General features: G+C 53.8%; 2 protein-coding genes and 1 long non-coding RNA gene across 5 annotated transcripts; 2 read left to right on the top strand and 1 right to left on the bottom strand.

Annotated features, from left to right (window-relative positions):
* Positions 1-3,299: 3,299 nt before the first annotated feature.
* On the top strand, positions 3,300-6,035 carry TNNC2 (troponin C2, fast skeletal type). The gene is made up of 6 exons (XM_019458330.2): positions 3,300-3,430; positions 4,854-4,905; positions 5,041-5,184; positions 5,277-5,391; positions 5,560-5,696; positions 5,861-6,035. Exons 1-6 carry the CDS (start codon positions 3,428-3,430, stop codon positions 5,890-5,892), a joined length of 483 nt encoding a protein of 160 aa, XP_019313875.1. The 5' UTR covers positions 3,300-3,427; the 3' UTR covers positions 5,893-6,035.
* Positions 6,036-6,154: 119 nt separating this feature from the next.
* Positions 6,155-13,017, top strand: LOC128773462 (uncharacterized). The gene is made up of 2 exons (XR_008417711.1): positions 6,155-6,288; positions 12,588-13,017. It is a non-coding gene; the product is annotated as an uncharacterized LOC128773462 (long non-coding RNA).
* Positions 10,692-14,410, bottom strand: UBE2C (ubiquitin conjugating enzyme E2 C). 3 transcript variants are annotated; one of them, XM_019458327.2, is made up of 6 exons: positions 14,250-14,410; positions 13,667-13,694; positions 12,811-12,897; positions 11,578-11,782; positions 11,403-11,462; positions 10,692-10,937 (listed from the first exon to the last, which is right to left on the bottom strand). In XM_019458327.2, the coding sequence occupies exons 1-6, from the start codon at positions 14,348-14,350 to the stop codon at positions 10,879-10,881; spliced, it is 540 nt and encodes a 179-aa protein (XP_019313872.1). In that variant the 5' UTR covers positions 14,351-14,410; the 3' UTR covers positions 10,692-10,878. The 3 variants fall into 3 exon arrangements, with proteins under 3 accessions (XP_019313872.1, XP_019313873.1, XP_019313874.1); XM_019458328.2 differs by lacking the exon at positions 14,250-14,410 and adding an exon at positions 14,050-14,180; XM_019458329.2 differs by lacking the exon at positions 14,250-14,410 and adding an exon at positions 13,878-13,972.
* Between the last annotated feature and the right edge of the window lie 948 nt (positions 14,411-15,358).

A 15,358-nucleotide genomic window follows, 5' to 3' on the forward strand; every position in this document is an offset into this window, starting at 1 on the left:
CTAGCAGGGCAGATATTGTTGGTTATACAATTAAACAAATAAAATCTCTCTGACAATCGTTCCTACCCTTTTTGAATGGCACAAGAGAGAGGTGGAGGGAAATCGCTTTGAATGGAGAACATACTCCCTGCCCCGCTATGTGCAGAAAAGGCAGGGCTTTCATTTGAGGCTCCACTGTGTCCTACATCCTGTTCTAGGCACTTTATATGGGGTCACATGTCACACTCAACCTCTTGGGGGAGGGGCTGTTATTGGACAGTAATGGTCCGTTTTCAGCATGAAGAGGCAAATTGACTTCCCCAAAATCCAGAGCTAGGAAATAGGGGAGCTGGGATTTATGGCCAAGTCTGTGTAATTTCAAGGCTCTAACTACTCTTCATTCAGCTTAGCAGTAGGGTGTTGGGGCAAAAAAGGCCCCCTTCATTCATTGATTGATTCAACACTCACTTGTTCACCAAACACCAAACAAGAATATTAAGTTGTATTTTGGTATGTTTCACAAGTCTGGGTACAAGGCAGGTGTTCAAAAAAACCATGGGTTGTCAGAAATCTGGTTTGGCACTTCTATTTTACAGATGGGAGGTCTGAAGGTCAGTGAGGGGAAGGGACCTACCTTGGGTCATACAAACAGGACCAGAACCAGATCTCCTGATGTCTTGTATCCTCCACTATCCTTGGATTCTGTGTAACATCTCCCCATAGCCTCCCTGAGAGATGGTCATGGAATTCCTGATTGCATACATTCAGTAACAGGAAGCTCATTATCTCCCGAGGCTTTCCGTTCCTGTTATTATTCAACCACGACAGTTAGGAAGTTCCTTCTCATAACCAGATGTCACCCAGTTCAGTTAGTCTTATGAAGAACAAGATATTTATTGAGCACTTGCTAAGTGCCACGTGCTGAGGTGCTGGGGAATGCAGTGATGAACAGGTAAGTGTCTCTGGTCCACGGAACTCAGAACAGGTCATGTCATGTGGCATGCTCAGGGATATGATTGAAGAAACTACCAGAAAACCACCTTGGACTGCTTTGGCCCGGGTAGAGGAGGAGGGATCCTGAAGGAAGTGATGTTATTTTTGATTTGTATTTTTTTTTTGCAACTAATCTCTACACCGAACATGGGGCTCGAACTCAAGATCCCAAGATCAAGAGTCGCATGCTCCACCGACTGAGCCAGCCAAACACCACAAGGAAATGATGTTAAAGCGGAGAAAGACGGGGATGTCTGGGTGGCTCAGTTGGTTAAGTGTCCGACTTCGGCTTAGGTCATGGTCTCATGGTTTGTGAGCTCGAGCCCCACATCAGGTTCTCTGTCAGCACAGATCCTCTATCCGCCCCCCCTCTGCCCCTCCTCTGCTCGTTCTCTCTCTCTCTCTCTCTCAAAATAAATAAATTAACTTAAAAAAATTTGAGAAAGATGACAGGGAAGTAGGCAGGTGTAGAGAAAGAAGACAGAATTACTGGCAGGAAAAAAAACCCAGCATGTACAAAGACCTGAAGGCTAGAAAAGGTGGTGTTTGGAGCCCCATTTTAGTCTGACCAGAGCAGCAGGCAAGATGTGGAGGAAAGGGGATTGGGATTGGAAGGGTCAAGGGGAACAGATAAATTCGGACCTTCTGTATTTCCCTGAATAAATGAAAGAACAAATCAGGGAACAAATGATTGCTGAGGGTTCCACACTCTGTTCCAAAGGAATCCTGCAGTTCCAGGGCTCACATCCAAATTGGAGTCCCCTGGTGTCGCTGCCCCTTGGCCCTCTGCCTGGACAGGGGAGGCCTTCTGTAGCCTGGCCTAGCTCCACTGAGCTTTTCTTGGGAATGTCTATAAATAGAGGAAGATGGGCTGGGCTGCCACTGTCCGTCTGCCTTCCTTGGAATCCAGCCTCCTTTCACTGGCCCCAGGCTCTGTGCTTAGTTGTCTTAGTGCTCTTTCTGTTGACTTAGCCACTGTCCACAGCATCACCTACCCCTCCGACATCCACCCTAGGCTCTGTGGATTCTCGGGGTGGACCCCCTCTGGACTGGACTCGCTCTACACATCCCTTCGCTCTCCAGACGGTCAGCTGAGCTGCTCCAGACTTCCTCACTGAGCTCTAGGAATGGGCCAGCTGCCCCTTTACCCACGTAGAGAACCTGCCCCTAGTCCTCTAGTCTCCCTCTCCCTCAAAAAAGTGAATCCCAAACATCTTTTCCCTGGAGAAGGTGTATTTGAGAGATGGATCTGCTTTATTTCTTTTCTTTTTTCTCTTTTAAAAATTTTTAGGTTTATTTATTTTGAGAGAGAGAAACAGAGCACGTGAGTGAGGGAGGGGCAGAGAGAGAGGCAGAGAGAGAGAATCTCAAGCAGGCTCCTTGCTATCAGCACAGAGCCCGATGTGGGGCTCGAACTCACAAACTCTGAGATCATGACCTGGGCTGAAGTCAAGAGCCCCACACTTAACCAACTGAGTCATCCAGGAGCCCCTTGGGAACTGCTTTCAGAGTTTATTTCTCCTCCAACTACATACCCATTTCCCGGACCCCTCCATAGATTTCTTATTTGGATAGGACTTCCCTTGAGGATTAATAAGAATCACCCAACATGACTATAGACCTTTACGATTTACAAAGGTCCCCCGGGAAAAGGGAGTAATAATAGCTTCTATCTCAGAGGATGAGCACCAGATGAGATCACGTGGTTAAAATGCTTAGCACAGAGTGTGGCATGTCGTAGAGGTTCACAAACCGTGGCTGTCACTTCCTCCTCGCCCCCTCCCCTGCCTTCTACCATGGTTCAAAGACAGGACATTCCACTTGCCAAGCATCAACCCTCTGGAGCTGGCACAAGCTAGGTGACTTGTACCTGGGCCCCCGTTTACCGTGGTCTCTCTGTGAGGGAGGTTATGACCGTCCCCATCTCCGTCTCGCAGAGAAGGAAACTGAAGCTCAGAGTGGCATCGTCACCTGCCTAAGAGTGCATGGCTTGCAGAGACAGGATTTGGATCTTGGGTTTTAGACTTCAAGTTTTGTTCTCTTCCCAGTCTACCTTGCTGTCTCACTTGTCTGTCTTCTGATTGTCCTTACCCATCTTGGAGCAAACATGATTCTTGAGCAGGGGCTTGCTAAGGCGGTGAGCGGGGCGGGTTCTCCTCCCAAGAATCTAGGACATCAAGGCCTGCCACCTGCTCAGAGGCTTAAATTTCTCTGCAAGGGCCCTTGGCTAAATTAGGTAATGGGCTAGGACTCTGGGATGGGGCGGGGGTTGGGGGGGAGGCACTCACTGACCCCAGGATCTGATTGGCTGGGGCAGCCAGTCCTGGGGAGCAGGGAGGTGGGAGGGGAGGGAGCCCCTACAAATCCTAGGGGCTGGAGCAGGCCAGGGCAACTTTGGGTGGTGGAGTGTCTGAGGCGGTGACCTACAGCAGAGGAGGCCCTGTGACTAGCAACCATGGTAAGGACAAGAAAGGACTTCAGCCCTTTGCTTGCTGGAGCACCTCTGGACCTCTCCCAGGCCAGATCTGGGTGCTCTGTAGTTCAGTAATTGGATGTTTGAAGATGGACCGTGAAGGTTCCTGGAGCCTGGGTGTCTAGAAGGAAGCCTGGGGAAGAAGCCCTTGGACTTCTCTAGAAAGGGGAGGGCTGGGGGTATTGCCAACTCCCTGCAGACGTGAGGCTTTGGCAGTGTTGGTCATGGAAGTGTGAGGGGGTCCTAGCTTGTCTCTCTCATGGTGGGGACTCCGAGGGCCAGAGCGAGTCACCCAGTGAGCCAGTGGCAGGGGTGGGCTAGAAGTCTTGCCAAACCTTCCTACTGCCAGTGAGAGAAGACTCTTCTGGAAGAGGGGAGGTCTGCAGGGTCTCAAGTCCAAGAGCTTCAAGGGTGAGGAGAAGGGGCAGAAGAGGACAGACCCCAGCCTCTCGGAGAGGGGTTCTAATCTGGGGCTGTCATGTCAGCTGAGGTCCCCCACCCCACTTCACTTCAAGGGGTAACTAGACCCTGGAGGACAGCTGCTGTGGCCCACGCCAGACTAAAAATAGCCGACTCTCCTGCATGGACAAGGAGGAGGGAGGAGGGGAGGGGGGGGCAAGGAGGAAGGCATCAGCCAGCCCGCCAAAGAACACCTTGGCCACCTCAGCCCCTCCTCCTCACCAGCCTCAGTCCAAAGCCCCATAGCCAGTTGGCTTGGCTTGCATGTGGCCAGATCCCCTCTCTCGAAATCTTACTTTCACCTCCACAAGGCCCCCATTATATTCGGCCCAGCATGAGTGGTATTTACTCCGATGACTGAATGATAAGAAGGAAGCTTAAAATCTCCATCTCCGCAAGTTCTTGGAGGGGAGGGATGCTGTGTCTGAATCTTCTTGGTTTCAGTGCCTAGTCTTTGGCCTGATGGGCACTTAGTAGGTGCTCAGCGACTTTGCGTTGCATTATTGTTTATTTGAGAACATACGTTTATCGAGCACCTATTACAGTGCCAGGCTCTGTCAGGAGCTAGGGAAAAGTGGGAAATCATGCTGGAACAGTGCTGGCACTTTACAAAACCCTTTCACACCCCCAATGCTATCTCATCTCTGAGAAGCTGCTGAGAAGAGATAAAGTTACAATAAGTGACTTGCCCAAGGTTAGTGGGTTAGGGATTCCTGAGCTGGCATCTGACTGGCAAGTTTGAAGACCTTGGGCGTAATCCGTTTTCTCCCTAGCCCTTCATAACTGGGGCCAGGTGCTGTGAGAACATGCAGAAGGTGTTGCTAGTTTGGCCTTGTTCTTCTGGAAGACCAAAGGGCACTGACAGAAGGGGGTTAAAGAGAATGGGGTTGAGACAAGAATGAGCTCGGGGGTCTGCCCCTTCTTCTCTCTGACTCTGCGTCTTCTGCAGACGGACCAGCAGGCAGAGGCCCGGTCCTACCTCAGCGAGGAGATGATCGCTGGTGAGTGCAGGTGGGCGGGCGGGCTGTTGGGGGGATGTGTGCTGGGCAACGGTGTTGGAACAGGGTGGGAGACAAGGTGTGAGGCTGACAGTCCAGGCAGCCCCACTTCGGTCTTCTGCCTCGTTCCTCCGGCAGAGTTCAAGGCCGCCTTCGACATGTTTGACGCTGACGGTGGCGGGGACATCAGCGTCAAGGAGTTGGGCACGGTGATGAGGATGCTGGGCCAGACACCCACCAAAGAGGAGCTGGATGCCATCATCGAGGAGGTGGACGAGGACGGTGAGCCGGTGGCCCTCCAAGGCAGGGCTGGGACGGTGGCGGGAGAGGTGGGCATCCAGGGCTCAGGCTCACTCACCACCTGCTCCCCACAGGCAGCGGCACCATCGACTTCGAGGAGTTCTTGGTCATGATGGTGCGCCAGATGAAAGAGGATGCGAAGGGGAAGAGCGAGGAGGAGCTGGCCGAGTGTTTCCGCATCTTCGACAGGTGCACTGGGGGCCTGGGAGCCGAGAAGGCGCTGGGCTGGGCGAGTCTGGCCGGCCGGGCACTTACATTCTCGGAGTGGGGTGGCGGTGAGGGAGGGGAGGCGTCGACGTGGCCAGGGCCGCTCGCCCCTGCCTGTCCTGAGCCCTACGCTGTCCCTTCGCTCCAAAGGAACGCAGACGGCTACATCGATGCGGAAGAGCTGGCTGAGATTTTCAGGGCCTCCGGGGAGCACGTGACGGACGAGGAGATCGAATCCCTGATGAAAGACGGTGACAAGAACAACGATGGCCGCATTGACTTCGACGGTGAGGGCCGCGAGAGCTTGGTGGCGGTGGGCCGGGGGCCGGGGGGCGCGCCACGCGGGAACGTCCGGGGCGTGGCACCCACATGAACGTCCTTGGCTTTGTGGGCAGGGTGGGGAGCTCTCGGCGGTTTTGTGCAAGATTTCCTCCCCCTCTCCTTCCCGCAGAGTTCCTGAAGATGATGGAAGGCGTGCAGTAAGAAGTCGGCTTCTCCCCCGCCCCGACCGCGCGTCCCTCGGGCCCGGGCGGTGCCACCCCGCCCCGTCCCACTCTCCGCCCCGGGAGGGAGGCGCGGCCCCTGCTGGCTCTGTGTCCAGAAAGAATAAAAACAGACGCTGAGAAGCACGTAGCCTGAGTGAGGGGAGGAGCAGGGGAGTGGGTGTCATGGCCCGCCGGGCTGGGCCGTGGCCCAGGGCGCCAGCCGAGCGCACTTGGGATCCGAGGAGGGGCGACCCGAGTTGCCTGACGCGCCGACGCGCTGGTCAGGTTCCCGGCCGGCTCCTGGTAGCTGGCGCTGGGCGTGGGCAGCTCGGCCGACGGGCTGCGGTGGCGCCTGGCGCTGGAGGAGGGTGGCCGGGGCCTTGGGGCTATCGGGGTGAGTGAGGGTGCCCGGGATGGGGGTAGGGTGAGGGCGCCGCAGGCGACCGAGGCCCCTTTCCTCCCCTACCGTCCCTCCTTTCTGGAGCCTTTTTGGGTCTTTGGTGCAGACTGCCGGGCTGGGGAGGGAAAGGGGAGTATCCCTCCGTTCCAGGCAGCATTCGTTCCTGCTTGACTTTTTCTACTTCGTCTGTTCTGACGTCTTCGTCTCCACCCTGGACCCCTGCCTCCAGCCCCGGCCAATGGGCTCAACACACGGCCGTCAGCACGATGGAGCCAAAAGAAATCTGACCTTGCTCCTCCCCCGTTGAAAGACCTTCAAGGCTCCCCATTGCTTCTAGAATCCAATCCAAATTCCTTTCCCCTCCTTCCCTCCCCTCTGGGCTCCAGTCACGCTGGGCGATTTGTCACTCCTGCCCTGGACAGTGGGGGTGCACTTTCAAGCCTTCTGGCTTTTGCTCCTGCCTTCTCCCTCCTTGGAATGCCCTTCCTCCTCTAAAAAGCCTGGCAAGTTTCTCAGCCCAGCTCAGATACCACGTCAAAGATACCAGGACCCAGCTCAGATACCACCTTCTCCCTTGATCCCTTCTCCCACTGGCTGTGCTCTGGCTTCTGTAACTCTTTGTGCACGACTCGATCGCAGCAGGCAGCAGGTCAAAGCTAATGCCGTGCAGTGGTGCCTTAGCTTTAGAGGCAGGGTGCCTCTGAATGAGTTCGAACCCTCACTGCCATGACAAACCACTCCGTAATTCAGTTTCCTACTCTGTAAAATGGGGATAATGAGAATCATCACAACCTTGCAGGGTTGTGAGAACAAGTTAGTTTGTTAGTGCAGAGCGCTTAGAACAGAGTGTGACACGTACTAATGCTATTATTATTTTTAAATGTTTATTTGAACAAATAAGTACATTCGAGAGCCCAACGTGGGGCTCGAACTCTCGAACGGTGAGATCCTGACCTGAGCCGGAGTCAGACGCTTAACCCGACCGAGCCACCCAGGAGCCCCACTAACGCTGTTATTAATGTCACTACTACCACGTTGAAACCCTGACTGGTGCGGTTATTCATCGCTACAGTCCTCCCTTTCCAGTTCCTTCGTGTTCTTGGCTCCCCTTTCTGAGGCATTCATGTTTCCCAGTTTCTATTTCCAGCCGGGGTCAGCACTCATCACCAGGACCGCTTGCTGTGTGCTGTGCCTTGCGGGCCTGTCTGATTGATGCACATAACCCTAGAGGCAGGCAGAGGCTGTTCTGTCCGTTTTACAGCGGAGGAAGGCGGTGACGTACCCGGGCACACACATGTGGAAACAGGAGCAAGGCTCTTAACTGTGGCACCACCTGCCTGTGGACAGTTCTCCCTAGCTGCCCTTAGAACTTCACACCCGTCCTGCTCTAATCTGATAAATTCCCCATCTCAGAGATGGCACCCTGGAGTTCTGGAGCCGCCTTCCCACCCGCGGTTTGCTCTGGTCTGCTGCTTTCCTTCTGTCTCCTTACTCTTTTATCCGTCCTCTCTGAGCCCGCTCAGTGTTGTGACTCAGAACAGTAGTTAACCTCCTGGCCGTTCCCTCCCCTCAAGGCTGCCAGAAGCAGCTTTCTGACACCAAATCCTACTCAAGGCTTTATTAGGTGCCTCAAGGTAAAGCCCCTGTATTTTATTATTTTTACTTTTTTAAAGTTTATTTATTTTGAGAGAGAGAGAGAGAGAGTGAGAGAGAGGACTGAGAGCAGGAGGGGCAGAGAGAGAGAATCCCAAGCAGGCTCCATGCTATCAGCAGAGTCTGGCGTGGGGCTCGAACTCATGAACCATAAGATAATGACCTGAGCTGAAACCAAGAGCCAGTCGCTTAACTGACTGAGCCGCCCAGGTGCCCCAGAACCTTCTCGGTAAAGGCCTTTAATTTAAAGGCCTTACAAGCCCTTTGCGACCTGACGTCCATGCCACTATGCCACTATTCCATACTGCTGAACTTCTTGCTATCCAAGGAGTGTGCTCCCTTCCTTATCCCTCCCTCATGGCCCAGTCCATTCTCCAGAAAGCCCTCCTTGACTCTCCTGGTCTTTGTTAGGTGCCCCACCTCTGAGCTCTCATAGTACCCAACATCTAAGGAGGGCTTACCACATGCCAGGCACTACTCTAAGGTCTGTCTGTCCTATGAGGTAGCTACTAATATTGCCATTTTACGGAGTGGCTTAGTCTAAATGTACGCAAGTAACAGGGAGGGGTGTGGGGATTCTAACGATCGTTCTGCCTGTGAGGCCTGAGCTCCTAACCACCACTCTTATGGCACTTATTCAACCCCCACTCACCTGCCTGTCTGCCCCCTGACCTTCAGCCTCTGAGGACAGGACTGTGTTTTTTCCCCTGCTTGATCCCCAGCCCCAAGCATAGGGCTTGTACTGCAGGCGCTCAGTAATGGTATGGGGCGAATGGGAACAATACCTTCTCCGTCTTGTTGCAAGTGCCAGAAACCTAAATCAAATGGACTTAAACTAAAAAGGGATTTGCTGGCTCACGAAACTGGGATGCTGAGGCGTCAGCTGGAGGCCAGTCTCAATGTCACCTCCATCTCCCAGCTACTGGTCTCTGCTTGGCTTTCTCCCATCTGCAATTGTCTGCACCAGCTGCCCGGACTCCCTCCTCTTTTAAGCAACCCTATTAGTAAAATCATTTTACTTTCTCCCAGGGATTAATTCTAAGGAACACTCTGATTGGTTCTGAGCTATAGTCCACCCCTGTGACTGACACAAGGCAGGCCATGTGGCCATCTGGGTGGCCCAAGAATTGGATCAAGGACCACGTGGAGAAGCCTCCTAATGCAGACAAAAAAAATATACCCGCCTTGGCCAGCATTTAGTAAGGATCATCTCAGTGCTACTTTCTGAGCTGTCTTCTTAGACATCCTCTAGTCACGTATTTTCAAAGTTGAGAGAGCCTCAGAATCCCGGAGAGCTTGTTGGGGCCAAGAATTTGCATTTCTAACAAGTTCCAGGTGGAAGGGCCACGCCTTGAGAACACCGCTCAGCTCATCTTCAACTTCGGGAGGAATGCAGATCCTCAGGCCCCACACAGACCCACTGAATCAACATCTGCACTGGAGGTAGACCCCAGGCAGACTTCTCTGCACATCCGATTGGGCAGCACTGCCGGGAGAGCTAGCCACACAGTGTCAGCCAAATCCCATCCCAGATCCACAGGCCACTTCTCACCTGCCTGCTCCGTGGGGGCACAGAGCAGGGAAGGAGTCTGGGCTGGCAGGAATAAGAGAAAAGTGAGAACCTTCCTGATGCCTTCCGCTGCGGTCTCCTCCCCCCCCCCCCCCCCCGCCCCCCCCAGACCTGCGCAGTCAGCTGCTGGCAGAGCTGGGTGAGGCCAAGACCCAGGCGGTGTTGGAGGGCATCTTGCTGCTGTGTTGGTCCACGTTGGAGATTTTCCTGCAGTACCTGGGCTGGGGCCATCACCTTACTCCACCTTTCCCCCTGCCCAGACCCCAACTGGTCAGCACAGGAGTTTCCTCTCAAGGCCCCAAAGGCTGGGGCCTGTGGCAAGCCAGTGGAGAGGGCCTAGGGGCTGGGGGCCTGGGCCAGTGGGTACAGGAGCGGGAGGAATCGCTGGTGATGAGTGGGTGAATGTGAGTGGGGGCATGGGGGGCCTGGGGCAAGGAGGGAGTCGGGAGCTGTCCTGAGGTCTCTGCCCGGGAAGAGGCATTCCCCGGCTGTCTCCCAGACCCCAGGCCTGCTTAGGGTGAGCTGAGTGCTTTCTTTTTCCTTTTTCAGGACCAGAACATCCCGTCATAAAAGGTGGCTGGTCCTCACCTCCCAACCCCCTCCTGTGCGCACGTGTGCACGTACACGCTTTCTTCTTAAAATTTTTTAAGATTTATTTTTGAGACAGAGAGAGACAGAGCATGAATGGGGGAGGGTCAGAGAGAGGGAGACACAGAATCTGAAACTGGCTCCAGGCTCTGAGCTGTCAGCACAGAGCCCGACGCAGGGCTCAAACTCACGGACCACGAGATCATGACCTGAGCTGAAGTCAGACGCTTCACCGACTGAGCCACCCAGGCGCCCCCGTACACGCTTTCTGATTCAGCCTCATCTGTAACTCAGCTGGGCAGCTCCAGTATCCACTGACGTCCCTGGTTCATGTCACAACTCTACAGAGGCATTTTGTGAGACCCATCTTATGGGTGAGGAATCAGATGCAGTCATGAAATGACTAAGCTCATAGAGGAACGAGTCCTCATCACCCCTGCGCAGCCACACAGCCTCTCAGCTGCTTCTAGTCCCTGGCGAGGAGCAGGGCAAGGGCCTGGACCCTACTCCACCCATGCTGAACACTCCCAACCCTGAGGAAATTACAAGGCAACTTGTACAAAAAAACCAAAAAAAAAAAACCAAAAAACCAACCAATGTATTTATTTAATATATTCATCACAAGGGCTCAACCAGACACTTAATTTAAAAAACAGAAATAAAACAAAAATAACACCACAGTTTAAGATACAGAGTCCTAGGCAGAAATGAAGGAAAGGACAGACCGTCTAAGGAGAAAATAAAAAGACAACACAAGGAAAGAGGCTAGACAGTCAGGGTTCTTGGCTGGAGACCTGCTTTGAGTAGGTTTCTTGCAGATACTTCTTGAATGCTGGAAGAGAACAGGCAGGTATCAGGGAGTGGTGGGGACGGGGGTTAAGATGCACACGAGGGCAATCAAGGATACAAAATCTGGGGAGCTGGAGAGGATTTCTTAGCACAACAGAGTCCCTTTTGCTGCCCACCCGGTCAGGTCTTGGGGAGGGGTTCTGCTTCCAGTGAGGCTGGGGAGGTGACTGGGGGGGCCTCAGTGAGCAAATCGTTTGCACAAAGCTTTGCCTTCTACTTAAAAAGCCCCTCAACCTACATTAACGTGGGAAGAGTTTCCTGATTTTTATAGCAAACAGGCAAATCAGAAAACACCAAGGCAGAGGCAGAAGTGGATTCCCTAGGTTGACATCCACTCCCAACCCAGTCCTCAGGACACAATCCCAAGTCACCAAGATCCTTCTGTGTGAGGGAGCCTTTGAAGGCTGGGGAGGGATCACCCGGTGCCGGGAAAGGATGGAGGACCCACCTGTGGGGTTTTTCCAGAGCTCAGCAGCATGTGTGTTCAAAGGGCTATCGATGTTAGGTTCTGTGGACGGACAGAAAGAGAATGATCAGTAGGGGTAGAAGAGGCTGGCCTGGGGGAATCCCGGGAGGCCTGACAGGTTCCCGGGTTCAGGGGACGGGCTGGTCTCAGAAGTCACCTCCTAGCAGGCTCTGGATGGACAGCAGGATGGTCCTGACATCATACAAGGCAGACCACTTGTCCTTCAGGATGTCCAAGCAGATGTTACCCTGGGTGTCCACGTTGGGGTGGTAGCAGGGCGTGAGGAACTTGACCGTGGGCGCATTGTAAGGGTAGCCACTGGGGAACTCCAGGGAGAGTTTATACCTCAGGTCCTCGTATACCTGGCATCGGAGAAACAGGTGGGGAGTACACCTCCCACCCTGAGCCTCACAGCCCAACCCAAGCCCCAAAAAGGGGCTTGCTAGGACCTTTGGGTTTATCTGGGACTTGACAAAAGACAAAGTGTTGCAATGGCTCTGGTTCTTTCTCGCATATCTGGCAGGGACATCAGTGATCCTTATCCTACAGATAAGGGGCGTAAACTGGCATCCTGAGGGTTACCACAGCTGTGCTTTAGTCAGTTATAACATTAGATACTAACATGTAAAAACCAGGATGTTTTAGACATATACCCAGATTTTTTTATTTTTTAAAAGATTTTATTTTTACGTAATCTCTATACCCAACGTGGGTATAGACACAACCCCAAGATCAAGAGTCACATGTTACACTGACTGAGCCAGCCAGGCACTCGTGGATTTCTGACTAATCGTAAACCAGATGTGGAGCAGGGCGCCTGGGTGGCTCAGTCGGTTAAGCGTCTGACTTTGGCTCAGGTCATGAACTTGCGGTTTGTGAGTTTGAGCCCTGCACTGGGCTCTGTGCTGACAGCTCAGGGCCTGGAGCCTGCTTCCGATTCTGTGTCTCCCTCTCTCTCTGCCCCTAACCCATTCGCATTCTGTCTCTGTCTCTCTCAAAAGTAAATAAACATTAAAAAAAAATTAAAAATAAAATACCCCAAAACCCACCAACCAAAACCCAGACGTGCAGCAATGGCAAGCTGCCATCTTGGGACTTACTTGAGCCCTTTCATCGGCCAAAGTCCTCATGTACCCTCCATTCTCCTTTTTGTCTGGCCCCCTGTAGGCACTTAAGATGGGAAGCCCTGCTTTAAACCCAACCTCTTACTGTACAGAGGGAGAGACGAGGCCATAGGCTCAGAGCACAAGGCCATAGGCCAGCACGAGGTCCTGGCAGGGGAACGTCCTGCCAGGCTGAAGACTTGAAGCTGACCTGCACTTGGATTTCTCCTCCTACCTCTCCCCAGACCCAGCCAAGTCACACTCACCGACCTCAACCCTACACTTACTGTGCCAGCTGCTCCATGGATGGTCCCCACCCATTTGAAAAGGTTGTCGGATTCAGGGAAGGCAGAAATTCCTTTGTCACCAGACATCTGGGGGAAGAAACAACACCTGCTGGGCTGCAGACTACACTTTTAGGGGTCAGTGGGTGAACTCCTTCCTCTGAAGCGCATCACATTTTGATCCGAAATAAAGCAACCAGACCAAATTGACAGGCTTTTCTGGGGAAGCGATTCAGTTCTTGGGGGCTGAACCTTCCCCTTTGGGGAGGGGTACTGGGTACGTTAAGGAGAGAGGGGTTATGCAGAGAAGCAGAAGGGAGCTCTGTACCTCCAATCTTGTTGGGATGCTGGGAATTCAACTGAGCATGCCAGTGAGTGCTGGTTACACACAAAGCCTCCAGATCATCCACAGACTAGGTAGATTTACATAGGGGCACTGAAGGATTTGAGTTGATATTCAGGGTTAATGCAGACAAGGTCATCTGGGAAGAAGCATTTCAAAGTATGACAGGATTAAGAATATTAAGGGTGGAGAGCAGGGTATGGGTAAATCTCCAGGCAAGGAAGTAGGACCAGGCAGGATAGAGGGAAAGCCTTGTATGGTTTCAGGGAACTGTATTTTAGAGAGAACTTCATGGTGGGGGTGGGGGTGGGATGGGGAGTAGACACTGCTGGAAGGAAAGGTGTAGGTGGGGTATATGAACTTCTTCCCAGAAGGGCGCCAACTGGACTCGTGTTTTAATCCCCTGCACTATGTCTAGCAAAGAACCTGATGTACGAAAGTCGCTGATTAGCGGAGGGGAGTGGGAGGTGGAGGGTGGAAGAACTGGTTGGGGGGTCTGGGCACGTAGTCACTCACCATAAGGGTCATCAGCTCCTGCTGTAGCCTGCAAAATGAGTGCTGGGAGTCATCTGGGAGTCTGGAGGAGCCAGGGCTCCAGGCGGTGCTTCTCCCCCCACCCCAATCTCTCTGGAGGAGCTGTCATGGAGGCTTCCCCTACCCCGAGGTCAGACTTCAGCGGGGGCACACTCATTTCCACTTCCATAGGAGGGTCCCAGTGAGTCCTCACCCTTCCTAATTCCAGGCTCCCGCAGGGCGGTCTGGCTTGTTCTTCACTCCCTCAGCTTCTCTGACGTCTCTCCCCGTGCCGGGTCCCAATTTCCACCCACTTCCGTCCCCACTCTCCCCCCGCCCCCCGCCAAGTCACCGAAGGTCCCAGTCACACTTTCATCTTGGCTTACCCGCGGAGGATCCTGGCAGCCTGCCTCCCCCTTCCGTCCTCCTTCGGGAGGCCCTCCCAGGGCGGCCCGAGCTCCCGGCGTGCCCTCCTGTCCCCGTATCTGCCCGCTCAAGGAGGAGGTGGGGGCCCGGAAGTCCGAGGTCTCGACCCCAAGGCCCAGGGCGTGCTGGGCACGGCCAGTGTTACCTCCATACCGCTCACCTCTTGCCCACGGGGCCCCGGGCAGCGCCCCCGCTGGGCTCGGCTCCTTTGCGGGCGGCGGCGACGCTGGCGGCGGCTGGGTCGCGGTTCTGGGAAGCCATCCGGGCGGCGCGGGGAGGGAGACAGGAACTCGGAGAGCACAACTGCAACTGCAGGGCTGGGGGCCCGCCCGCCCGCGTTTGAATTGTAACCCTCCGGCTGCACCAGCCAATCAGCGGCTAGCTTGGGTTTGATCCAGCCAATGAGGAGCGCCAGAGCACTCTGTAACTGCGCAACTGCTAGGCCCACCCTCCAGCGTACCACTATTGGGCGGCAGGAGCAGACTTCTGATCGACGATTGGTAGAAGAGGCCGCCATTAACTAACGGATCTGCAGCGGATTGGTGGCCTTTGGAAAACGCCGACCATTAAAGGGCCAAGAAAAAGTCCACGTGGGATGATGAACGCTTCCAGGACAAACGCCGGGATGCGGCGGGGAACGGCCGGCGCGCTCAGCCAGCATCCCTACGCCCAGGGGTAGGGAGCGTCCGGGTCTCCTCGACGTTGGTACTTCTTCCCTCAACCCGGAAACCCCTGGTCCTCCATCTATTATAATGTCCCGGGCACCTCTGAAAACTCATGCGAGGGGAATGATGGCCAGAACAGGAGACTCTTAGAAACGGGCTCATAACGCTGCCTCTCCAACCGTCCTCTGGGACCTCGGACACGACATTTCGTATCTTAACCTGTAAAACGGGGGGGGTAATGAAAGCCTCTCCTCATTTTCTGGTCTGTCATCAACCCCTATGGATGCCAGCCATCACATTCTGGCACTTCGTCTATACCTTAGGGGATGAAGAAATAAGAGAGACAGGGAAGGTTAACAAAGCACATGATGTCCCCAGCCTCGTCTCATAAAGCAGATAATGCCTGGGGCAGTGGGACTTCACTGGGTCTGACCTGGAATGGGGGAGGGTAGCTGGTCATCTTTTCCTGTGCCCCCTTCTTCTAGAGCCCTTGGTAATCCGTCCATCCCTACAATGCAGACCACACAGCAAGCTCACTATGTTTATTACAAACTGTTTAATTGCTTCTTAACCCGATAACTTTACAAATATAGAACCACGTGCC

The sequence above is a fragment of the Panthera pardus genome, unplaced genomic scaffold, assembly GCF_024362965.1.
Source record: "Panthera pardus isolate Hobbes unplaced genomic scaffold, ASM2436296v1 HiC_scaffold_25, whole genome shotgun sequence".
In the NCBI taxonomy this organism is placed as follows: domain Eukaryota; kingdom Metazoa; phylum Chordata; class Mammalia; order Carnivora; family Felidae; genus Panthera; species Panthera pardus.

Bases quoted from the DNA above. Each gene is read 5' to 3' on its own strand.
- UBE2C (XM_019458327.2), bottom strand. From the start codon at position 14,350: ATGGCTTCCCAGAACCGCGACCCAGCCGCCGCCAGCGTCGCCGCCGCC. The intron at 11,463-11,577 runs GTGACTTCTGAG...GTCCGTCCACAG, and splicing joins CATCCAGAGCCTGCTAGGAG to AACCTAACATCGATAGCCCT. The intron at 10,938-11,402 runs GTGGGTCCTCCA...GTTCTCTTCCAG, and splicing joins GCTCTGGAAAAACCCCACAG to CATTCAAGAAGTATCTGCAA.
- TNNC2 (XM_019458330.2), top strand. The intron at 5,392-5,559 runs GTGCACTGGGGG...TTCGCTCCAAAG, and splicing joins TGTTTCCGCATCTTCGACAG to GAACGCAGACGGCTACATCG. The intron at 5,697-5,860 runs GTGAGGGCCGCG...TCCTTCCCGCAG, and splicing joins TGGCCGCATTGACTTCGACG to AGTTCCTGAAGATGATGGAA.